The 24,303-nt window shown below is 38.9% G+C and overlaps 3 protein-coding genes across 10 annotated transcripts in view; 1 reads left to right on the top strand and 2 right to left on the bottom strand.

Moving 5' to 3' along the window:
• HMMR (hyaluronan mediated motility receptor) overlaps window positions 1-12,428 on the bottom strand; it is a 17,921-nt gene extending 5,493 nt beyond the window's left edge. For 2 of the 5 annotated variants that reach the window (XM_054217272.1, XM_054217273.1), the window contains exons 1-14: window positions 12,159-12,428; window positions 10,956-11,054; window positions 10,252-10,328; window positions 9,331-9,411; window positions 8,372-8,560; window positions 7,969-8,055; window positions 7,340-7,440; window positions 6,050-6,124; window positions 4,897-5,075; window positions 3,903-4,051; window positions 3,373-3,587; window positions 2,642-2,758; window positions 1,647-1,805; window positions 5-157 (exon numbers count right to left, since the gene is read on the bottom strand). In XM_054217272.1, the coding sequence (XP_054073247.1) occupies window positions 5-157; window positions 1,647-1,805; window positions 2,642-2,758; window positions 3,373-3,587; window positions 3,903-4,051; window positions 4,897-5,075; window positions 6,050-6,124; window positions 7,340-7,440; window positions 7,969-8,055; window positions 8,372-8,560; window positions 9,331-9,411; window positions 10,252-10,328; window positions 10,956-11,054; window positions 12,159-12,204 (1,727 nt within the window). In that variant the 5' untranslated portion in view covers window positions 12,205-12,428. The other 3 variants (XM_054217274.1, XM_054217275.1, XM_054217277.1) reach the window with 3 other exon arrangements.
• On the top strand, window positions 12,366-19,217 carry NUDCD2 (NudC domain containing 2). Its single transcript, XM_054217281.1, has 4 exons — window positions 12,366-12,605; window positions 13,339-13,387; window positions 14,681-14,832; window positions 15,806-19,217. The coding sequence occupies exons 1-4, from the start codon at window positions 12,417-12,419 to the stop codon at window positions 15,887-15,889; spliced, it is 474 nt and encodes a 157-aa protein (XP_054073256.1). The 5' UTR covers window positions 12,366-12,416; the 3' UTR covers window positions 15,890-19,217.
• On the bottom strand, window positions 18,223-24,303 carry CCNG1 (cyclin G1). Of its 4 annotated transcripts, none has more exons than XR_008468838.1 (8): window positions 24,068-24,303; window positions 23,081-23,344; window positions 21,754-22,007; window positions 21,080-21,158; window positions 20,899-20,997; window positions 20,478-20,672; window positions 20,182-20,414; window positions 18,223-19,806 (listed from the first exon to the last, which is right to left on the bottom strand). XR_008468838.1 is itself a non-coding variant. In XM_054217279.1 (7 exons), the coding sequence occupies exons 2-6, from the start codon at window positions 23,342-23,344 to the stop codon at window positions 20,481-20,483; spliced, it is 888 nt and encodes a 295-aa protein (XP_054073254.1). In that variant the 5' UTR covers window positions 24,068-24,302; the 3' UTR covers window positions 18,223-19,806; window positions 20,478-20,480. The 4 variants fall into 4 exon arrangements, 2 of the variants coding, with proteins under 2 accessions (XP_054073254.1, XP_054073255.1); XR_008468837.1 differs by having other exon boundaries at window positions 20,182-20,397; XM_054217279.1 differs by lacking the exon at window positions 20,182-20,414 and having other exon boundaries at window positions 24,068-24,302.

Genomic DNA, 24,303 nt, shown 5'->3' with positions numbered 1-24,303 from the left:
TCACCTCGATCTTTCCACTTCTAGCTGTCTTTTCAGATCTTCAGTTTGCTCTTCCAGTTCTTCCTGAAGTTTCGTCATTTGTACAAGGCAAGACTCCTTTGTTCTCTTTGTTTCTGCTTCTTTCAGTGCAAGCTTTGTCTCGGCTTCTAAAAGCATCCTGAGGAAAATATCATCCATCCTTAATGAACTCTTACATTTTATTTTATTTAATTTTTTAACACTATTTTAAATCCAAAAACACAAGTAACCATGATTGAAAAGCTGTTAGTAGAACTAAAATACAGGTTTGCACAAACGGTGCTACAAGAGAAGAACAACAGTGCAGAAGCCAATCAAGTTCAAGATGTACCATGTTTTTAAAGTTCTATGAGGAAGCAAACAGTGCTTTTGAAGCAAGAAAGATCATACGTTTCTTATTTATGACTGTTTAATGCCAGCAGCTTTCAGTGGAAAACACTTTCATAGTTAGACTTTACATGCAGAGGTTTGCTCAAGCAGGCACTAGTCAAGACTGTTCAGTGTCGATGTACTCAAGGGTTCAAAAACTCTATACCTAAAGCATTGCCTTCTCTCTCCAACCTCAGCTGTTGTGTTTTAAAATTATCTGGGGTAAGCCGTAATCGTCCTTTGGACAATCTTAATATACTGGCTATGGGTGAACAAGACAGCAGAAGCAGCACAAAACTTTAGAGAGGTATTTTATAAATAAAAAAAGAGACAGAGCTGGGAAGATCAGAAACGCCCAATTCAGTTTGGCCAAAACAGCATTCTAGTGCAGTTGAGGACATCATTTATCCGCATGCAACAGTTGAAAAGATTAGAGCATAGCCGTTGACTTAGATCCAGAACCTAACTAGGAACTACATTAAAAGAAGCGGGGAAGGAAATCTTCCAGCACATACACAATATGTTCCTAATACAACTCATGTACAAGCAGTGACCACAGTTGCCTAATACAGGTGATTGTACACTGGGACCTTTTAAGACCAAACTCCCCCACTTCCTCAAATAGTTGCTTGCCCACAGCAAGGGACTTTCTTATGCTCTGTACAGTGAGCTGGAAGGAGAACATACACCATTAAACTGCTGTTAGGTAGTCAGAGAAATATGTCCTCAGTTAGTGGCCTAACTCAACTTCTTGGGTGTTACTCCTTACCAGCTGCACTGTGATGCTTCATATTAGGCAGAGGGAGGGCCTTTGTTTACCTCACTGCAGTGTGATAATTCATAGATGGTTAATTGGCATCTGCTTGTGAGCAGAATTTGTGATGACACGTTATTCAGAGTGGCAAAGGGTGAGCTCTGCATTAAGTGTTTGTCTGCCCCTGTGGGTGTTATTTGTGGAGCAGTTACCATAACTGATATTTCCGATAGAGACAATATTCCAACATAGTTAAGTATTTTCCTTTTCCTAGGTGTTCCACATAAAGGAAAAAGCCAAATCAATTGATTGAACAGACCATTTTTCTAATGCATATAAACATTGTCTGTCAATATTTTCAACCCTCTGCACTGGGAAAAGGAAGAAACTTAAGCTTAAGCCAAATACTGCTTTTATTTGGTAGAGCACCATGTTAAGTTCTAGTTAAGGCAGCAAGCCTGAGTTGGCACGCTTTAGCTTAAGGAAAAGTTTGTCTCTCTAGTACCTCGCACATTCTTCTTTTGCTTTGGTTTTAGTGTACTCCGCTTCCTGAAGCAGCTGTAGATTGTCTTGGCCTATTTTTGTTAGGTTAGCAACTTCTTCTTGCAGAGAAGTGTTCTCCAGTTTAAGACTGCATATTTCTTCAGCTATTGTCTTCTTGTAGCTGGTATTCCAATGCAAATAAGAAAAATCTTGTTACTTTAGACAAAATACAGATTGATATGTTCAGGCCTTACAAGAGCAATACAAGCTCACACTAACAAATATAAAAGACATTTTATAACCTGGAGATATGGCAGTGTTCTGGCACTGATAAATCCAAAGTTAAAAAAACCAAACCCACAGACGTATCCACAAAGCCATACGCAGTAATGTTATAACAAATTCTGCGATAAAGATATTTTTCACATTTTTGTGGATGTTTTCAAACACAGAAGACCTACTATAGCTGAAGCTTATTTTAAGCACCAAGAGGCCTGCTGTCTGCAGCTTGCACTGGCAAATATCTCACTGGATCCTTCATGGGTGCCTTGCATACTTCTCAATAACAGTATCACTTTTTAAGAACTTCCACAACCTGATTATTTTGAGATGAAAGATCTGCAAGAACTGTAGGAAAATAATCTTGATTCAGTGCAATTTTGAGCCTAAACAAGAAGTCCTTTTGCAAGAGATTTTAGTGCAAAGGAAACACCATCACTACTTACAACTCTCATTGAGATTCAAGAGCACTTAAGTGTTCTAATTGGCTACACTTCAGAAGAAGAAACATCCAGTTTCCTGAACTAGATACTGAGTGTGTCATTGCACTTGACTAGTACTCAAAAGGAATAAATGAATATCTTAATGCCATCAAATACACCATCACAAAATCCTCTGCTCTAATTTGTACTAACGCTCATATACAGTGTTAAGTACCAAAGTACATGAATAAACAGCATATTTTATTGTAATCTTAGAAGTAATCCCCATCCTAAAATCTTAATGAAACTTAAATACCTTTCAAACTCAGCAACAGCCTTTCCAAGTTTGTGCAATGTATTGCTATGCTCTTCTTGGATTTGCAAAACAGCATTGCTGTGCTTTTCATTGATTTGCTCCAACTCAGCATTCTTCCTGAAATAAAAATTCAGCATTCCACACTGGAGGTAAGTAGGTTTGAACACATTAACAAATGCTGTTATCACTTAGAGAAGGCTTGCAGTGGCAGCAATAAATTTATTGTGACAAACCAGTAACTTCTCTGCCACAACTTCTCACGTATTAAAGCACAATCTTCCTAGCAGATTTATCAAAGCATTTCCCCCTCCCCTTATTTTATAAGATAGCTATAGACTAGATTGAACACCTAACAGTGTTCTTCCTTTCAATATGTGAAAGGAAGAAACAACTTGCTTGAAAGTCTTTCCTAGTCATTGCCCCCTCCAGGTCAGAAACGTCAAACACAACATGCATGTAGCCTACCCTTCACAGCAACGGCATATTACTTCAGTACTGGCATTTCAAGCAAGTATCAGCACACTAAACAGTTTTAAGACAATAGAAAACTGATTCAAATCACTCAGCTAGACTAGGTCTAACCACTATCAATAATCGACAACCATCAAGAAATAAATTTAGACCTGTTTAGGTATCTTTAAAACCCGAATTAGGCTCAGAAGCTTCGCTTATGCTACTGATTTAACATTTTTCCTTTCAAAGCTTCAGAATTAGAAAGCTATTTCACAAACCCTTTCAACTTTACTTCCATCTGTGCAAGTTCAAGAGCTTGAGATTTGATTTCTTGTTCCAACCGCTTCACCATCTTCTCAGCTTTCTTCTCCTTAGCATGTAATTTATTCAGCTCATTCATTGTATCATTCAGCGCTTCTTCAAGAAGGTGTCTCTCACTTGTTACCTCATCTTGGAACTCTAGTAACTTCTGATGCATTGATGCAGATGACTCCTGCATGCCAGAGTATCACAGTTTTTAAAACTACCAGTAACTTTTCTAGATATTAAAAACTAATTTGCAGTATTCAAACTTTAAAGCACAAGAATAAGGTCAAATCTACAGGAAGAACTGAAACACCCATCATACCAGCTATGATTCTTAGAGACTTCGGACCACGCAGTTTCTGCCTGCCAGCACCCACTTCAACATTACACAGTTTAGACCATTAATAATACAGCGATCTCATGCGTAACCAAAATCAGAACCTTTAGTGCCTGTCATTGGGATTGAAGTCTATTTTTAGACTAATTTATAGTCTGTATTTACCTTCTCTTGCTGCAGCTTAGCGACCATCTCCTCGTGTTTCTGAAGAAGCTTTTGGTGTTCTTGTTCTTCTGAGACAATTTTTTTTTTCAGGTCTTCTATTTCAGCATTCACACTCAGAAGTTTTTCTCTGCTCTCAGACAACTCTTTCTCTATGTAGAGGAATTGCCAATATAACACAAGTTCCCTTCTCTATCTTCAAAGAACTACAACATCTATTCTTCATAGTACTTCCATTCTAGCTTTAAATTTAGATAGGTGGGGGGAAATAAATCCAAACCACATCCTTAACCCATCTGGAAACTCCTCAAAATCAGCTGAAAGTACACCATTTTAAAAATAAATTTTAACAGAGTCTTTAAATCAAGCAATTAGCCTTCACCAAAACAGCAATATAGCTAGGGAAAAACAGCTAAATGATTTCCCCAAAGCTTCTTCCACATAACACTTGCACATACAAGCCAACTGTACACAGAGATTTGAGTACCAGTTTCAGGCTGCAGGGTCGCAGGTTTTGGGGGAGAGGAGGAAAGAGACATGAAGAAGGATTCCTAGACACATTCCCAATCTCTCAATGAACTTGTGCAGCAGCTGCTAACAGTGGATTGAGACAATACCGTACAGCTTCTCAGCTAAGAGTAAGGAACAAATCATACAAGTTCAGCTTGCAGACTAAAGCCATTTCTACTAGGTAAACTATTTTCATTTCTGTACTATTACCTTAGTAACCCTCCAAGGAAACACACATTTAGACTTAGCAGATGTCAGATTTAAGGTAGTTTCCATATTGTTAGAAATATGCCTCACTTTTCAGCGGAAGCTCAGAGACATGACTTTTAACTTGGAACAAACTGGTCTAAATTGTCATTTTAGAACAAATTCATCTGAGATGCTTTAAGACAGGTTTATGGTCCCTTCCAACTAACAGTTCTATGATTCTACGTGAGTGATGCCACGTATGCGAACAGCATACAAGCACTAACTCACTAACTATTACCTTTTTCTTGTTGAAGCAATTGACACCTTTCATTCAGTTCTTTTATCAGTTTAGATGATTCTTCCTCTTTTGTTTTGAGGGTATCCCTCAGGATCCCATTATCTTGGTCTTTCTTTATCAGCATCTCTTCCATCTGGGCAACATCTAGTTTGTATTTCTCAACTGTTTCTGCAACACTACTGTAGGAGAAAAATCAGGTATTTGTTAATTTTGTTTGTAAGCTTACACTTCAACACACAGGAAAAATGCTTGGGGACTGTTCCTGTTTCCAAAAGGAACACTGCCTTCACCTACTTTCCCACACACAAGTTTTTTTAATTAACCTTTCTTAATGTGCAATTAAAAGCAGTGTATTTCAACATCGATGTTTTATTTCAAAAGAAGCTTATACAATCACACAAATAAAATATAATGGTTTAAGACAGAATTAGTCACTATAATTGATTTACAGATGACTGCTACATCCAGTTTTTTTAAAAGCTGAGTTTTGACAGAAAAGCATATACATTAATAAACCAGATTTTACAAGAATAAGCAAAATCTTAAGACACATGTTAATGAAGAATCTCTTAATGAGTAAATTGACAGTGGGGCAGGGGAGAATGAACTATTTAAATACTTTTGTATTTTTACCATGTTCTCAGCTAGGGACACATTAGTGTCCTAGTTAGGCTGGTTAGAGTTTCAGTTGGTTGCAAGGCAGTAGATTAGTGATTTTTAGAGTCAGACTGATGCTCATACATACATAATTCATCACAACTCTTAAATGCAAATTGGAGTATTGTAAAGTTCACCGGAATCCAAGATTGAGGGCTTTTTTTCCCTACTGTACATTGTTTTACAAGCAAGGGATAAAAGACATTACTGCCAGTACCTTAGAGGAAAAGGATTTCACTTGATTTATGTACAAAAAACTCAGGTTAAAAAAATATTTCAGAATCTTGATACAAAAAGCACATTTAGAAAGATAATTAAAATATTATTTTACAACTCCTTTACATTGTGTGGAAAAATACCTGATTTCTTTCCTCTCTCTATTTTAATACTGTTAAACAGAATTGTTGCCAAGGTTCTACTTCACCAGTCACAAGCAAGGCTGTCTTTTACCATCTTTTAACTTACCCAGTCCAACTCAAGAACAATTTGTTAGTACCTGAGCTCTGTGATATATTCCAGGAGTTTTTCAGTGTCAGACTTTTCTTCAACTTTCTCTCTCTCAGTAGCAGATCTAAAACCAGGAAATTTTTCATGATGGATGTATTTAAACAAATTCAGAGCTACTTGTAAACTATTTGTTTACAGATAAGCAAGTAGAAATCAACTATTGAATCACAACTTAGTAGTAATACATACTTTTCATAATCCAGTTCGGCTGACAAACTGGTATTGGCTCTAAGAGGTGATTCTACCCTCTTTTGATAATTGTTCCATATGGTCTTCTTTGTATTAAAGATGCTGAGCTGTATCCTGCCACAAGCAAATATGCTAAAACAGCTGCATTAGCTAGACAAATTATCATTTCCTTCCTTCATGAATTGCACTACCTGGATTATTAGCTTTGTGTATTTTAACTCTAATGTAAGTATAAAGATTCTGCTCATATTTGAACACTTGGATATCAATTAAATGCAGAAAGCATAAGAAGGGTGCTGCAGTGCCAATCATGCAAAACTGATATAAAATATACCTTATAAGTTCATCTTTCTTAGGTCACCATCCTCAGAAATAGCCTATATGTTAGCACACTCTTCCTGTGCGGCAACTGACATTATTTGGGCAGAATAGAAAGTGTTGATTTGGACTCTCTCTTCCTACATACAGCTGCTACAGCCAAGACACTTCGCAGTTGCCTTTCTTGAGAGAATGTGGCTAATGTGGAGCAACTCTGAAGACACCACAACTGCTCTTCAACACACTTCGCTGGAGAACACACGTGTTCATCGAATCTCTGTAAAATGCCTGGCTACTGAATTAGGATCTCAGCCCCTGGTCCAATGTTTTTTCTTTTTTGCCTATTCCTAATTTACTCATCTAAAGGGCCAGACACTGAAGTATCCAACCTACATGAAAGTCTTGCTCCAAGATAAACGACAAATCTTTTCTCAAGATACATGTCTTCCCTTCTCACCCCGTAGCCAAGAGAACTCCACCCGTACCACGCTGGAAGACAGAGTTGAGATGATATGGTTTGTCTTCTGGAAAAAGGTTAGATACACTAGAGGAACAATATTGTATACGTTCATTTTATAAGAATACAGCAATTCCTAAAATTTCATCAATCAAATTTATTCCAGGTCACAAACACTAATTATTTCTGTTCCTTCTCAATAAGGAGACAGTGTGTATTTTTCCCTAAACTATATGCTTACTGTAAGGTATAAGCATGTAAGCACAGCTAGATGATGTAATGTCATCTAGGTCAATTCCTTTCCTTACTACTTACAGTTTTTCTTCTAACTGTGCTACTTTTCCTTTTGAATGCTCTAGATTCCTTTGCACTTCCTGCAGCTTCATTTCCATGTTTTCCTGCTTTGCAAGTGCAGTCTTAAAAAAGACAGAAAAAAACACGTGTTACCACCAAAATGAGATTTAGTAGAAAAATAAATCAATTGTCTAAGAGACAGTAGTAAACTGAAATTAATTCATAACTACAATTCAATGCTAGCACTTGCTACTATGCTCAATGTGATTCAAAGTATCCCTCTGTAAAGATATCAGCCCTTTGTTAAAACAAAAACAACCACTACACCCCAAAAAATGCAAAAGTGTTTAAGAGCTTCAAACTATACCAGCTTTCAAAGAAACTAATAGTCTGACCAACAGATTGATATTGTGACAGAGTTATTTCTAGGCTTCCTTACTTGAACTCAGATTTACTCTGCACATTAACAGCAAAATCAAGAACACTCATCATTTGATCTCTCTTTCTCTATTTTCACTCTACAGAAAATAGAATAATCTACCAAGCTGAGGACAGAAATAAAACATGATCTGCAATTCTGTTGTAAGCACTTCATTGCCTGCTCCTGAACAGCTCAGAATTACTACCCTGTGCAATGCAAATGGTCATACCTTTTCCTTAGCGTCCCTCTTGTTTCTGAGCTTCATTAACTCCATGCACAGGCTGCTCATTTTCTTCTGCACGCCATCTTCAGACAGCTTATTAGAGATGAACATAAACCCACTAAGCTTAGCTTCTTCATATGAATTACTCTTCAAACAATGTTTTAAAAGTGTCCCCCTCCCACACATAACACTGATTTCTACCCATCCTTGAGACAGGCGTTAGGAGGTCCCACCCTGTCTTTAGAAGGAAGTGCACGAGATCCCAAACCAGACATGCTCTATCCCTATGGCAATGAAGGGACACAGGGAATGTGAAAATAGATTCTGAGCAGCAACTGAAGTTTCCTCTTGCCCAGGGAGCTTAATAAGCACATATTTGCTTTGACTTTGCTGTTATTTGTCTGAATACCTTTGATTTTAGTAGTTCGTTAGTTCTTGTTAGCTCCAGAAGCTGTTTTTTCAGGCATGCAACATTTGCCAAAAGAGATGTTTTCTCCTGAACTGCAGCACTCAGCTTTGCTTCCATCTTAACAAAATCCTCATCCAGAGCCTTAAGTTTTTTATCCTGCTCTCCACGCTCTCTCACTAATGCACGAATCTAAAACAAAAGAGGTATTTTCTTTATTTCCTACTATTATTCTTCTTAAATAACATCATTAGTTTATATCTGTCATTTTTCTTAGAGAGGCTAAGTATCCAAACTGTATTAACTTTCATTCAGAATACATATCTTCCAATTATGTCATTCACAGGAAAGCAGAGAACAGAATCACCACAAACACCTATTATTAGACACCATACATTTGCAGTCCTAGCATTTCATCTGACTTATTTTGTGCTACTTAGCCAATACAACATGTTAAAGTTAGAACAGTCTTAGCTTCAACTTGCGACAGAAGCCAACTCTCCTCTTTGGCTGTGGAATGGAAAGACAGAAGGTGACATTTGAGACATGAGGCATAGATTAGTACACAGAAGTGTACTGATAAGGAAAAGCTAGCTGCCTCTTACATTTTAAAATTATGTAAAGTATTAAACAAAAGTCTCAGCAAACAGTTGTTAAATAAAACAGAAACTTTTTAGGGTAGAGAACTTAGGACTTGGTTCTCCCCCCTTTTTTTTTTAAAAAACAACAAAACAAAACTGGTTGCATAGCTGTTCACGATCAGTAGGAATTTATGCAATTCCGTTAACAAACCCAATGTTTTCTACACACCATAACATTTGATAATCTCTGCTCTACACAGAGCTCTTTGCAAACTATTTGTATGCTGTGTTATGCAAAGGAGGCTAATTTTACCAGCTTGTGTTTTTAATTATGGTAAGTGGGAAACATTACAGGGTTGCACTCCCATAATGCATTCGTACCTCCTTCTCCAGTGTCTTCTGTTTCTTTTTCTCTTTCATAAGGATAAAGTCTTTTTTAGGCTTCAGAGTCCCATTAACTGGCTTTTGAAAACAGATGTGTTAGAAATATTTAAACTGATCTCTAGCTGCATACTAGTTTAACAACCCAGTCAAATATAACAGTGGATGCCTTCATATAGACAGTACTATTAAAGATACACAAACAAAATAAAAAGCAAACAGCTCTCTTCCACACATAGGGCAGACAAGTATCAGGGTAGGATGGGTTTTACCATTGTACTTTCTCATAAGCATTACTCCGAACAGACAGCTCATAACCATTGTGACAGGAAGGAGACTAAGAAACTTTGAGACATTAGCACCCCCTAAACTTCATAAAAAACACTTTAATCTCTTAACCACAGGTTGGTTTGCAAAATTTCATCCTACAACAGGACATCCTACACAGGAGTACTAGTAAACTACATTAGTAAGTCAGAGTTATAGTTTTTCAACTGGTTAAGCTATGCATCTTCAAATCCATATCCTTGCACATTGCCCTGAGAGCCTGTATATACAGTATTATCCGCTCTTTGTTTCTTTTACCACTAGGTTTCTGCTATACCCTGTCCACTGTACGAAAGCAGAAACATGGTCTTCTTAAAAAGAAGCAGGTACACCATAATTACGTGGTGAGCAAGAGGCAAAACCCCACAACATTGTAACACTGAAGACTCTGTAGTCCCAATCACACAATTTCCAAAGGTTCTGCAATTTCATTTTTCCTTCTGAGTTATTAAGGAATACAGGCACAATAACGTCTTTTATGGTTTACTCAGGTAGGTTAATAGTAACTGTATAAAGTGGCTATATGATTTAACTAGTCACAATGAGCTTTAGCTGGAATTTAATAGTGCTACAGACACCATAGATGAGTCTTACTGTTGATCCGAGAGATGCAAGTCTCCTTCCAGCTACAGGGGTGGGTGCACTCTTCTCACTGTTCAGATTTGTCTCACCTGCAGAAGGACATAGAAAAGAATAGTGAAGGAAGAAGGTGTGCATGCACATGGCAAGGGAAAAATTTAACCACACTAGACAAGATCAATTGGCTTTTTATAGAAAAGACAGAATGCCACCTGGTTATTAGACTATCCACTTCACAACCCAATGCCAGCTGTTTATTTCATTATAATTCAGCAGTTGAATATTAGTCATCTGAGCACTTGAGAGAGTTTAGAGAGAGACTACCAGATGACAGTCAGTTTTGAGAATTCAGCTTCTGCCAAGTTTCCCCCCCACCATCCAGATCCATGCTGTCAGTTTTCAACTGTGGCATGTGCTATATCTGAAAAACCCATGAAAATATCAGTAAAAACAAGATTAATGAAGTAATTAAATAATTTCTTTGACCTCCAGAGGTCCCCCTAATTAGCAGAAGTCACATATAAAGCTATTTTTGAAGATTCAGTTAGACATGTTTTTATAGCTGCTATTCCCTTGAGCTGTAAGATAGGCAGAGAGATCCCACAACATAAATCAAATTCTAAACAGGAACACAGCAGTAACAGCATGTAAGCATTAACAATTGTAGCATTCAAAGATACCATACCACCATGTTCTGTGCAACTTTTAAGACTACTTACTCTTCTGTTTCCTAACCCGTTGACATGTTTCAGAGGGCAGAGAACTTTTCAGTGCGTCTGAAGATTTAACATCGTAGGATCCTTGCAGTGGGGTACATACTAGAAATGAGATTTTCAGAACAGCAGAAAACTGTTAAGGTAAATGATATGGTTTTCAATTTTACTGAGTTGAACCTGGCAATGCATTTAAGTTAAATCCTTTTAACAAAAAGAAAAGCAAACAAACAACTGGAGTCTCAGTTCTCCTCATCCTCCACCTAAACATGAAGAAAATATACAGCACACAGTGTGGGAAGGGCTTCTTTTATCACACTATAAAATTAGAAACAGATTTAGATATACAATATTGCAAGGCATCTTATTAGTGATAGCTATGCATTAACTTCCATAAAGAGAAAACCCAAGTGGTTAGAGGATCTTGATGCTTAATTGGTGAAAGAGCCAGTCTAAAGTATTAAAGGCTAAAAAGCAAACCTTTTTTTAAAAAAAAACTTCTTTTTTAGAAAAAGCTACTTAGATGTTATTGAATGCCAAACTTTTCCTCCAAAGAACTAAGTTACTTAAACTTTTTTAAAAAATAAAGTTTTTTAATAATGAATTTTAAGCAAAACAGCAGAGAGGAACAAGATGGCTACAAATTCTTCATACAATTATCGCTATAGTCAGGTGGTCTCAAGCCCAATAAATGCTTACCTACTTGCTTCAGCTTTCTACAAATAAGAGCAACTTCATTTAATATGAGAACAAGTGACAATAGCAGAGAGGCATTCAGCAACAGCCAAAAAGTCATCGTGAGAAACTTTTACATTAGAAAACGCCCTGAGTAGCTTCAGTTATGACTGGTTCTGTACATTTCTTTGGTAGCTTTGTATCACAATACCAGAAGGCTAGAAAAACACTGGTTTATCACTGTTTTGTTTAATACGTGCATATAGGTATATGTTCACTGCTACATTTAGTAGCCGTTTACTTACGACCAGGATTCGACCTGAAGTCGGAATTTTTCCTCCTCAGAAGGAGACTCCTACAAGCGCTCAGACAAGAGGCCCTCACACATACTGTTACAGGCAACTCCCCTCACGGGGGAAGCAAAGGTTCTGGGGCACACTGAGGCAACCGCAGGCCAGTTCCCCTTCCCTCAGGCACGACTAGGAAGGCCCCAGGCTCCCTTCCCTCCACCACCCGAAGCCGGGCCGCACGTACCAGAGCTGTGGTTGAAGCGGCGGAGCGGAGCTCTGGAGAAGGCCATGGCAGATTGAACCCCCCGCGCCGCGGCCGCCTCAGCGTTCAAAGGCACCAACGGCCACCACCACGCGCCGCGGGCAACCAATCACCTTCTCCGGCTGCGGGCCGGCTCGGCCAATCAGCGCCGCGGACACGGAGCAGGCGCGTAGGGTGGGTAGCCCTTTGGCGCTGCGCGCGTGCGCAGGGTGGTGCTGCGGTGCGGGGCCGCCGTCCCCCATGTCGGCTCCCTTCGAGGAGCGTAGCGGGGTAGTGCCCTGTGGGACGCCCTGGGGCCGCTGGTACCAGACCTTGGAGGAGGTGTTCATCGAGGTGCGGGTGCCGCCGGGCACTCGGGCCAAGGACGTCCGCTGCAGCCTGCAGAGCCGGCACATCGCGCTTTCCGTGGGGGGCCAGGAGCTGCTGCAGGTATGGGTCGGCCCAGCGGGGGCGGTGGGCCTGTGAGGGCCCCGGGGTCTGAGGGCGCTTCGCTGCCTGCCGAGGGGATTAAAAATACCTGTCTGCTGCGTTGTGCCTTTTTTTTTTTCTTCTTTAAATATCGAGATTTTGGTAAATCAAACATGGAACATACTAGAAACAGTTTTGTCTAATTGCACGATCTTTAAAGACGGTAGATATGGTTTAGTGATGGTTTTTGTCAGAGTTAGGTTGATGGTTGGACTAGATGATGTGAAAGGTCCCTTCCAACCTAAGCGATTCTATGATAGGAAAAATAAAGATGATAAGTTCAGAGATTTACTTTCACGTTGGTAGCAAACGGTTCTTTGTAGCATAATGTATATAGATGGCTCCATAGCTGTATGTTACCCTTGGCAGAAACACTGGCTTTTTCATGGCAACTCTATTAAAAGTGACATTACCCTCTGAGAAACACAAGCCCTTTTAATGAATTGAGATACTGAAACTGTGACAGCTATTTTTACTGTATTAAATGCTTCATTAAAAAAAAAAAAGCAAAGTTGTGTAACAAAAAATAATTCTTTGATCGTCTATGTGCAAGTAAGATTATACATAGGGCCAGATCACCCTGTTCATTTTCAGTAGAAAACAAGGTAAGTTGTGAGCAAAACTTCACAATGACATACGAACTGGTTACTGATGGGGTTTTCCTGTTTTGTAATAGCATACATGTTTTTTGCAGGGTAAACTTTTCGACTCTACAATAACTGATGAAGGAACGTGGACGTTAGGTAATAACCTACATCTGATGACATTATGAGGGCAGTAGAACTTCTCAAAATACGCTGCAGAAGAGTTTACCCTTTTTGTTTTTTAAATGGGGAAGATTACTTTCTTCCCTGTACGTAGCTTCGTAAAAAAGACAATCCTTATTGCCAGACTAAGGAACTGAGATAGCACAAAAGCCCTGGAGATTAAGGTTAATGGAAAAATGCCATATCTTGGAAGGTAATAGTCAATGGATTAAAAACACTTCCATATATTGAGAAGTTTTTTGGAAACCCTCGTTAAAGCTGTACAATTATGGTACAGTTATTGGTCTGTGCCTCTCTATAATTGTTACTTCTCTTTTTTCTCTTTCTCTTTTGCATTATATTCTTGTGATAGGTGACATTATGTGCATTATATTTCTGAGATGGGTGACAAAACCTACAGTCCAAGAAAATCAAAAAGCAATCTAAAAATCACACTAAGGTACCAACAACAGATAATGAGCAAAAAAAGCTTCTCTGATCGTTGCATCATAAATATTGTAAAGTGTTCTCAATATTTTGCATTTTGACAATCATATTTGTGGATTGTGCTTAATGTTTTCCAATGGTGGATTTTGTTTTCCATTCAATATTTGTTCTAAATATTGGTTAATGATTTAGTAACTTAAGCATGAAAACTAGAAGTGTAAACAAACATAGTGAAGTGAAGCCTACTCTTTTCCAGTATGGGAATAATCTTCAAAATACACTTTATAATGTTGTATTTATTCAGTTAAGTAGAACTAAACATCCTACATGTTAACTTTGAAAGGTACTTGCAATACATTGTTTATAACCGTACTGTCTGTGTTTAAAAAAAATTCATTATACCTCCATATGTTGCTAAAACTTATGGCTTTTATTGGTAATAACTCTCTGTAAAGCCTGACCTCAAATCCTTCGTTGTTGCCTTAGCTGAGCTGTATATATTAATAGATGAAATCTTTTCTCTGTTGTGAAGCTCTCTAAAAGGTTAGTGTATATTTGCAATAGAAGTACTTGTGAACTATGTTTTAAAACCTTAAAAACAGCTTCAGCATTTTACAGGCCAGAAAGGGGAAAGATGGCTGTATACGCTATCTTTCCTTCAGCCTTTCTGTTTCTTGTGAACGTTTGTTTATTTATCAATAACCCTGTTGGCATTAAGAATTTAAATTACATCACCAAAAAAATCCTGTGCTTGTTAATGGTGAGTTCACCAAAACAACAAAAAACCATAGCACATAGGACTGAGTTTAATGATTGTTTTATGTGTTTGTTTTAACTCAATAGAAGACAGGAAGCTGATACGAATTGTTCTAATGAAGACAAATCGAGATGCTGGAAATTGTTGGACATCTCTGTTAGAAAATGAATATGCTGCTGATCCTTGGGTGCAGGACCAGATGCAAAGAAAACTTACACTGGAGCGATTCCAAAGAGAGGCAAGTTAAAGGACCATAATTCCTCCTTATATTTTGTGTTTGCACACAGAGGTTAGGCCATGAAAGCTGAGCAAAATTGTTCTGCTGTCCAGTGCCATGGAAACATACAGTTTAAGATGTAAAAATATATGTACAGATATATATACATAAAGATATAAATATATATATAGCATGCTTACGGGGCTTTATCAGCGTACTTTCAAGAGGTTGTTCTGTCTGTAGTCTGTCTGACAGTTTTGTGAAAAGTTAAGATGAGGTTGGGAGAAGGGTATTGCTGTTTTAGGATTTGTTGCATAATACTAAACTTTTAAGTTAGGCTACACACAATTGCTGTTATTATCTAGAATTGTAACAGCTGTATTTACAACAAACTTCTTACATCAAGGTCTATTAAATATGTTTGTTTATAACGTCAGATGATATAGAATAGTTAGCTGGAAAATATTCTCCTTGCCCTTTTACTAAAATTGCTTGAATTGTTTTGGTATACCTTTAGCATGCAACTATTCCTATGCATGTCTGCAGAGTTGCAGAATTACTACTTAACAACTGAACCAGCATGCTACATCCTGCAACAAAGAACATAATTTTTATGAAACTTATGATCCAACACAGCAGGTACTTATATTTTCAAATAGGAGTTTCAAGGGACACCAGAAGCCAGAATTTTTTCTTAAACTTTCTTTGATGTTTCTTTACTGGGAGATATAACTGCTTGCCAACATAGAACAGCATTACAAAGTCACTTCAGCAGTAGGCAATCAAACTATGACAATTTAAGTTTTATTTGTTGATGTATTTTCCAAGAACTTCAGTGCCATGACAAATGGATGACAAGTTGATCTGTGTACGTCCTTGTTACAGACTATTAATAGAAGCCATTTTGGACTTTTTGTTTGTTGTTTGTTTGGTTTTTTTAAACATTTTGATTACAAATAATCTGTCTATTAAACTTTTCTTTTACCTCCATCAGAACCCTGGATTTGATTTCAGCGGAGCAGAAATTTCTGGAAATTACAGCAAAGGAGGGCCAGACTTTTCTAGTCTTGAGAAGTAAACTGTTCATCTGTGTTCCTTGAGGGGAATTACAGACTTAAGGACTGGAATCATGTAACTGCTGAAGACTTCAGTGATCTCTTCAATGGATTATTGTCAAGTAATTACTTCAGTGAAGAGAAAGATCTCTTCCAGTAGAATGAAGACAAAGTGTTATCAGCTGATTTATAAGCTGCAATAACTTTCTAGTACTAAATGACAAACTATAGAGAAAGGTGTACATAAAGTAACATCTTTAAGCAGAGTGTTGGGTTTGGGTTGTTTTTTTTTAAAAAAAAACACCAGAGTAAACTAGTCAGTTACAAATACACCACTTCTCTTTATGCAAGAATATCTTATTCACTGTTGAAGAACAGATGTTATAAGCAAGATATTTAATATTTTCTCTTAACTTGCAATGGGAAGGATGGCCACAGTTACACTTTCCCTCTGTAGTAGTCCTCTGAGAACTCATAAATCTCATTCTAAAAAAGTGACTTAAATAAAGACATTACTGCATCCTGCCTCAGATAAGGTTTTACAATCCACTGCGCGGCCAAATATAGTACTAATGATTAATACTTGCTACCAGGTAAGCAATACTAGAAAACTGAAAGGTCAGGTGAAAGTCTGGATATAAATAATTTTACATGTTAATGTAATATAGCCTTTCAGTATAAATATCTAAGATTTTGAAAGGAGATATGGCTTTTGAAAGGAATAGGAAGTACCTAAGTAGGAAATGGTATCTTGCACCTGTTCATTACTGACATGTAGCCCAAGTTGTTGATGATGTATCTAAGAAGCTGTAAATTTTAAAAGTAGATACTTTTAAACATAATAGCCACATTTTAAACTTAGCTGCTGCATGATTGATAGGATATTTTGCATGTGCCAATTATGTATCGGGAGTTTTCTACTCGTGGTTAAGGATGCAGCTGAGAGCACTCCAACCACAGCATTACACAGGATGGAGGCTGTGTCAGACTACCACAGGAAGAAAACACAATTGCCAAATCCTGTTGAATTCTGAACACTGAACTACTGTCTATACTTAAGTCCCAAGCAGAAGTCTCACAGGAGATAAATTGCCAGCAGCTGTACGTCATACTGCTGAGCCTTATTTCTAAAATTGTATCGTTATTTCAGTTGGCATATGGCAAAAATGAAGCAAAGGTTGAGGATGAATGCTTTCATTGTAATTATATCCACTGCTTGCTTGTTGTATGAGCAAGCAAGCATTAATACTCCTGAGGTAATCAAGTGTGCTCCTTCTACCCAAGTCATCTTTAACAGAACGTAAAGGAAGTCCATATGCTGTGCTTGGGGTTTAGAGAACTTGCCTAACTACAAAGGAAAGTAGCATGGTACCAAACGTTGATTTATAGCTATGGAGTTTTGTCTTTACCACGATCCTAGTATAGAAGGTGGATGGTATAGTTAAGAAACGAAGGAGACTGCTGCAAAAGCAACTGAAGACAGAGGGAAGATAGAAAAGTGAATGTCATCATTTTGATGCAACATTATATCCAGTGAAACAGTTGTTTGGGTTTTTTTGTTACAGCAGTTGATTTGCACAGGATGGTTTTGTATGTCTCTTGCTTAGAGCAGAAGTTTAGAATGGCAGCTGACACTTCAGTGCATGAACTTACATTTACCATATGCACTTTCAAAGCTAAACTTTATTCCCTTGTTTTCTGCTTTATGAAGTAGCATGAGGGTCATCCTGCAGCTAAGTCCAAGGCTGATGTGAAGGTAAGAGAACTGTGAGGTATGTATTCAGGCTTCACAGCTCTGAATTGTTTTTAAGAGGAAAGGTTTGAACTACTTGGTTAGCTACCTCTATCGTCTACTGTAAGTAGACCTCTAATTTTGGAAGAATGTAGATGAAAATAAAATTATATTGATGCTATGACTTTCCTTAATTAGTACCTTTTCAGTTCTAAGAGCAAAAACTCAAATCTTGGGATTAGAAATCTGAGTGCAAGATTCTCTTAAGCAAGCACCATCCATGTATTTGCTGCAATGTACAGAAACACGTGATATGTACTATTGGATAAATAACAGAAGAGGGTTGAAGTCAAATTTGAACAGTTAAAGCTACTTTAGTCAGTCTTCTCGATCTTGACACTTTTAACATCTCAAAGGATTTAGAGTAATCATGGGCCGAGTTGAAGTAATTTTAATCGAGCACCTTGAGATTTTCCTGTTGGTTCTCTAGCCTTTCCCATGCAGCCTCAACCTCTTAAAAAAAATCTCTGTAATCTTTTACCTCCAGCCTGGAAGTTTTCCAGGTGCTGTTCAGATATAATAGACTTCCTACCATGAAGTTTTATAACAAACAGCAAAAAAAAGTTACTCAGTTAAGCACATTTCAATGTTTAATTGAAAGGTATGCATCTTGAGACATGACATTTAGAATTGCATCTTCTCCACCTCTCCAGTAGGCTGGCCACACCTTTGTCTGAATCACAGATATGCTTTTCACAGGCCAGCACAATGCACAGATAGCACTGTTAGATGCAAAACCTAATTTGATGTTATACAATGCAATCACTGCCATGGGTTCATGTGGTGGCTTGATTTGTCCAGTATACAGCTTTGGTATGAAGTCTTCTGTGAAAGGTTTAATTTAATTTAGTTTGAGATATGCAAATAACAGTTTACCCCCTTAGCTATTACCATCAAGGGAAAAGGGTTGGTTGGCTAACATCTAAGCCCACGCTATGCAGAACATTCTGATCTCTCCTTCTTCACTAAGTTGGTTCATATAGCAATCAGTTATTAACAGCCTCTGCTCCACCGTGTGATGCAGAATTCAAGAGGTCATTAGCAACATCCCCCCAGCCCCTCTGTTCATCTTACATACAATAATACGTTCTCATATTCACTTCCTCATTAGCACCAGAAGCATGATATGCCTCAAGTACTGACCCGGTCTTCAGAAAACGCAGTTGTATTTTGTGAAGCTTACCATTAAAGAGATCAGAGTTGAAGCAATCTTCAGTGCTTCTCAACTAGATTGCTCCTATGTACAGGGCAAGATGGGGCATTAGCCCTGCTCCTACTGTGCCTGTAAAAAAGTACCTATTCAGCATCAGCATTTTTACCCCTTGTTCAGTGAAACTTTGAAAAACTGATGTCAGTTGAAACACTGTCATCAGATGTCGAACTGATGACCCCACTACTTTCCTTCAGCCTTCATTATGTATCATCAAGTTTTTACACTGTGAAATAATTTGTGATCTCAGTAAACTACACCTCTTACAAAATACTGAAGTTCCTGATGCTGTGTTAGTGACTACCTTTTATAAGGTAACGAAATAAAGTTTCTTTTTTCTTCTGCTCTAGCACGTTCTTCTGGCTCTTGACGTGTTCAGTGGGTATCACAGTGTCCAGGAGAGAAGGGCAGTGCCCTGCCCAGCAGGAACACATGGACATATGACACTGCCCAAACAGCGTGTCAGGGGGACTGACAGGCATTTGCTATTGTCATCAATATCAAGCAGGATTAGTCTTTAGTTTGGTTGAGACACTGCAGCACTGTGCTACTGCACATGATGTTTTCCTACTGTCACATAACCTTTGGAAAGTGAAACAGATTTTTAAAATTAAATATATAATTCAGCACCTGCAGTTACAGTAAACCAAGGTTAGACTACACAAACTGCTCTACAAACTATAAGGTGTTACAATTCCTTGTATTGGTACTGTGGTATTTCACTGAACAGTAAACAGTCTAACAAATAAGACTGAAAACTGACACTGAATATTGTAATCATCATGAAAAGAACACATTTGCTGGAAGGATCTTCAGTCTGAAGCATTACATGTTCTTTCCATGAGTTGAATTCTTCATTATTAAGCTCATGTTTCCAAAATATTCATGTGTCTGTTGACAAGGTCACAGGATGGTTCTCTCCTTGTTTTATTGTACTCCTGTAACAAAACAAAACAAAACAAAAAGTCAACTGAAGGGCTTTCTGTAAGAGCCAAACAAAGCATCAGTCTTTAATATAGCAGACAATAACAAGACAGCCGTTACAGAAAACGTGTAGCCTTTGGAATTAAAGTCTAGATAATGAAGTAGTTCACAATTTCTACAGAGCAAAAAAACAGTAATAAGAATAACTGAATTACAGTTTTTAGACTTTACTAAACAGACAGCTATACAAGCAAAACTCTAAAACTGTCTTCCTTTTAAGTGGTTTAAGTGAATGATTACAAGAAACTCATTCTAATAGGCAACTGTTTCCTCTTAGCCGATTCTTTTTAGTATAGGAGCAAGCCAAGTTTTTTTATCTGCCTTTTTACCAGTTTTACTCCACATTTTAGTTTGAATGAGGTCCCAATGTCTGTAGAACACATTTCTGCTCCCACAGCACACCAGAGGATCAGTTCTTTCTCCAGCGTTCATATATTAGGTTGCCACTCCTTTAGGTACAGCACTCGCTCAAGCATGAACACGAGAACAGACCAGCCTCTATGACAGGCCTACTACATTTATGTTATATGTCTTCAAGAGGTTACCTATACGGAATAAGAAACTTTGAGGTGGTTAACAGCTAATTACTTCTACATTATCAGAAGATGATTTTACAAGGAGTTACCTATTATGAGCTGGTTTCTGGAATTGTAGGAAGGTGTGTTATTCTGTAGTAACTATGTTTAAGCTGCCGTGCTGTACGTCCAGACACAATCCATTTTAATTTCTGGACATTTGGTTTGGAACACTTGCTCGAGGAATATTCTGTAAGGCACTTTAACACCAGTTCCTTCCAGAAGGTCAAATCTCTGTTGTTTATCTAAATAGCAAGACAGAATCTCATATGTTGGTTAAATCCTTGTTTTATACATGTACTTTCAGCTTCACATAAGATAGGAAGCCAAAGATCCCAAGCCAAGTGGGGAAAAAGTCCCAACAAAGTCACAAAAGAAGTCAGTATGCCAATGGACCTCCCACTTCCCCACTACATAGGCTCTTGCATACATTTTTCTTCCTTCCTTCCCTGAAACTTTAGCTATGTGTACCTTGGAATGCAACTGCAGAAATTCCAATGCCTCTGTCAACTCCAGTAGTTTTTGTTCTTCTATCTCTAGTGCCATAATAGACATTGCCAAGACAGAAGGCTGGGGAGAGAGAAAACACTTTTAAACACTGCTTTGTTACGTTTCAGTAGTCTCATTGTCTTTGAGCTTTCAAGAAGTTTACCTTGGCTTTAGAAAACATGATTCTGCAGTGACATGCTTTAAGCTGGGTCTCAAGTCTCTCAAAATTAAGGTATTTTCTCCTATAATAAAGACAGATGAATGAATGTATAAGAAGGCGGCAAGCTTCATCAAGGCAGCACCACCCTGAGAACTCAGAGAAGCAGCGAGAATGTTCATTATCTAAACAAAGGCCTCATTTGTCCCAGAAGTTCTAGTGTTACAGTCAAACAGGTGTTCAGTTTTGGCAGTCCTAATGCCAAAAATAAATCTTGTGTTACATTGGGGAGAGTAGCATAGTCAAAATAGGCTTACCAACAAGGAATTTTAATGCTTACTAGCAAAAGGAATCTCTTTCTAAGCCAGATTTTGAAATCTTTACACTGAAGCAATACTTAGTACAGCAAAAGTAGAGATTTATTATACCATCGTTATTGAACAAGTTTGGTTTTTGGCTCAGAGAGTGGTCTTCAGACCACTGTATGCAAACAACATTTAAAATTAAAATAATATTAAACCATAGATGTTTGCATTTATGATATGTACCAATAAGGGAGAAAGTTTGTGGGTTTTTTAAGTATAGAAAGGACAATTACTCGAGTGATTTCCCTGCTTATTTTTCTACATAGGCTTCCTGATCATATGCAGTCATAGCAAAATAAGTATTAGATATTTTACCTTTCACAGCTTAAATTCTCATGAATAAGCGAATGATATAGTTGTAGAAACTGGAAGGCTGTTGTAGCTTTGACTTTCCAAGACAGCTTCTCCAATACGATTTTCTCCATTCTCATCAGATCTGAAACAGTAAACCTATACTGGCTTATTCGAATTAAGTCAGTGGCTAAGGGAACATTTCTCTCTTCTTCTGATGCCTTCACAGCCAAGTAGAAGCAGCTGAGTCCAACACAGCCCAAGTGTTTAGGCTGTACCTATAGAAAAGTAAATTGTTGTTACTTTCAAAGAGGAAGGCCTTTGATCAGCCATTTCAATATGTGAGTACCAAACTATATAGGAACCAGTGTATTTTAGGGAAAAATTGTGGGGCACGGGGAGGGTTGTTCTGTTTTTTGAAGACTGAGAAATCAGTCTTTTATCTACTTACGTACTTATCTTTATTTAACTAAATGAGAAGACCATAACACACAAGTTCTGCCTTGTTCATCTAAATAGAAAGATTGCAGAACAATACATTCTGATTGAGATAGAACTGGTTTCTTAATGAGGTTCTATAATAGCCTAATCAGAAGCTTTTAGGACTTGAAGTGTTGTACATATTGGCTTATGTAAAAAAAATGTTTTTTTTTTTACTCTTTTCTATATATATGTACATATATATATACATAAACTGACTTATTTTAATCCATAGGCACTACAGTCCCCATTTTTACTGCTTATTTTGGATTCAGAAGTCTTTCAAATAATTATTTTCGTATCCGCTCCATCTAGCTTTCTCATTTTTGTTTTAACACACAAGGAAAACAAGCTTTTGTTCTTGACCAAATAGCATAGCAATAATCCTGTCTTGTTAGACGATTAAAAACAATGAGGTCAGCATGCCACATACTCACGGTAGAATGGAGTGCTAACTAAATGTTTTACCAGATTCCGAGTGCTGAAAAGCATCAAGCCTCTTGATATACGTGAGGCTTATGGGTAGGTTGAAACAGCAGTAAAATAAGAAGTAATTTAAGGTGTTCTCGTATACATGCAACAGGCAAGACAATCTGTCTTGATCTAATCCATTAATACAGCCTGCATTTCCAAGCCTAAGGGCATCCTCAAGTTGAAACTGATGCCCTCTTCCTTCTCTTCTCCAGGGGAAAGAGCTTTCTTAACAATACTAAAATCGGAACAGGGAAAGCCATTTTTTAGCTCTTGCACAATCAGAATCTCTGGAAGGAGCTTAACCTTTAGTCACCTAAACCCAAGATGTTCTAACTTATAACAAGGTTGCAATGAGCAGAAGATAACGACTGAGAGCTTATACTTTTAAAAGCCTTACCTTCATTTTTGACAAGAATCTATCTAAGAAATTCACAGCTAGTGAAAACGTCTCTGTATGGAAGCCAAAGAATTGAGTTAAGCTGAGGAGATCTTTCACTTCAAAGTCTCGCAGCCTTGCAGTCATTCGAAGGCCATTATCATGAGCAGATTCGATTAGTCTCAGGCCAGAGGCCTTTGGCTGACATCTTAACTCCTGTTCCAACAGGGCCGTGAGCTGGTACAGCAGTTCCTGAGCTTCAGTAGTTACAAGTGTTTCAATCATCTGTTAGGAGAAACAAATATAAGTGTATCCAACAGCTAAAAGAGGAAAAACTTACAAAGTTATAGTTGTCTCTAAAGCAAAGATAGAAACTTTCCTTTCTCTGTCAGTATGCGAACTACTCATTTGTAAGTCTGAGTACTTTTGCCAATTAGCAACACGTGTGGAACACCTGGATGCACCAGCAGGGGCACACACACCGGCGGCCCCAGCGCCGGGCCTGGTGACGGGCAGCCCAGCGTACGCGGGCCGGGGAGCTCCGCGGTACAGAGTGAGCTGGGCCTGCCCAGGCCCGTCAGCACGGCGGCTGGGGCGGTGGGAGGGTGCAGCTGCCCCGCTGCTCACCGCAATAATATTTTTCAACTCAGATTTCAGAGTTACACCGCCCACCCCGGGCACTGGGTGACACGGCTGCTAGCACAGCATCAGGCCAGAGCGCTTCACAGCCGGGGCCCGTCGGACCCCGGGGAACGCCGGCACCCCCCAGGCCCCACAGCCTAGTCCCACAGTCCGACAGGGCCCGGCGGCGGCGGAGCCGCGCAGGCGCCGCCTCCCCGGGACATGCCCGGGCCTGTCCTTCGGCGCCTCAGGTGCTCCGCCGGCGGGCGAGGGACATGCCAGCTCCGTCGGCAGGACAGAGGAGTCACGCCCGCCCCACGGGCGGGCCAGGCCCGGCGCGGAGGAATCCAAACCGGCCACTGGTGGGGCCCAGCCTCGCGCCCTTACCTTGTCCCTGTCGCCCTGCTGCCTTCTCTCGCGGGGAGGGCCCCGAGCCGGTGTGACCCGCGGTGACAGCCGTAGCAGCGCTGAGCGGTCACTCTAAAGTTCTGCCCGGTTCTTCAGGCACCAGCGGCCTCCGGGAGAACGCCATACAGCCGCCAGCCCACAGACAAACCAGACAACCCAACCCGTCCCGGTCTCCGCTCCGCCCGGGCCGGGGCTGAGGGGGTGATAGACTTCCA

This window comes from Rissa tridactyla, chromosome 11, assembly GCF_028500815.1.
Source record: "Rissa tridactyla isolate bRisTri1 chromosome 11, bRisTri1.patW.cur.20221130, whole genome shotgun sequence".
In the NCBI taxonomy this organism is placed as follows: Eukaryota; Metazoa; Chordata; class Aves; order Charadriiformes; family Laridae; genus Rissa; species Rissa tridactyla.
This window is presented reverse-complemented; position numbering and strand designations above follow the sequence as displayed.

Coding starts and splice junctions, on each gene's coding strand:
- NUDCD2 (XM_054217281.1), top strand. CDS start 12,417: ATGTCGGCTCCCTTCGAGGAGCGTAGCGGGGTAGTGCCCTGTGGGACG. Junction 13,388..14,680: donor TGAAGGAACGTGGACGTTAG/GTAATAACCTAC, acceptor TTAACTCAATAG/AAGACAGGAAGCTGATACGA. Junction 14,833..15,805: donor TGGAGCGATTCCAAAGAGAG/GCAAGTTAAAGG, acceptor TACCTCCATCAG/AACCCTGGATTTGATTTCAG.
- CCNG1 (XM_054217279.1), bottom strand. CDS start 23,344: ATGATTGAAACACTTGTAACTACTGAAGCTCAGGAACTGCTGTACCAG. Junction 21,159..21,753: donor GAGAATTTAAGCTGTGAAAG/GTAAAATATCTA, acceptor TCTTTATTATAG/GAGAAAATACCTTAATTTTG. Junction 20,673..20,898: donor TTCTGCAGTTGCATTCCAAG/GTACACATAGCT, acceptor CTTGCTATTTAG/ATAAACAACAGAGATTTGAC.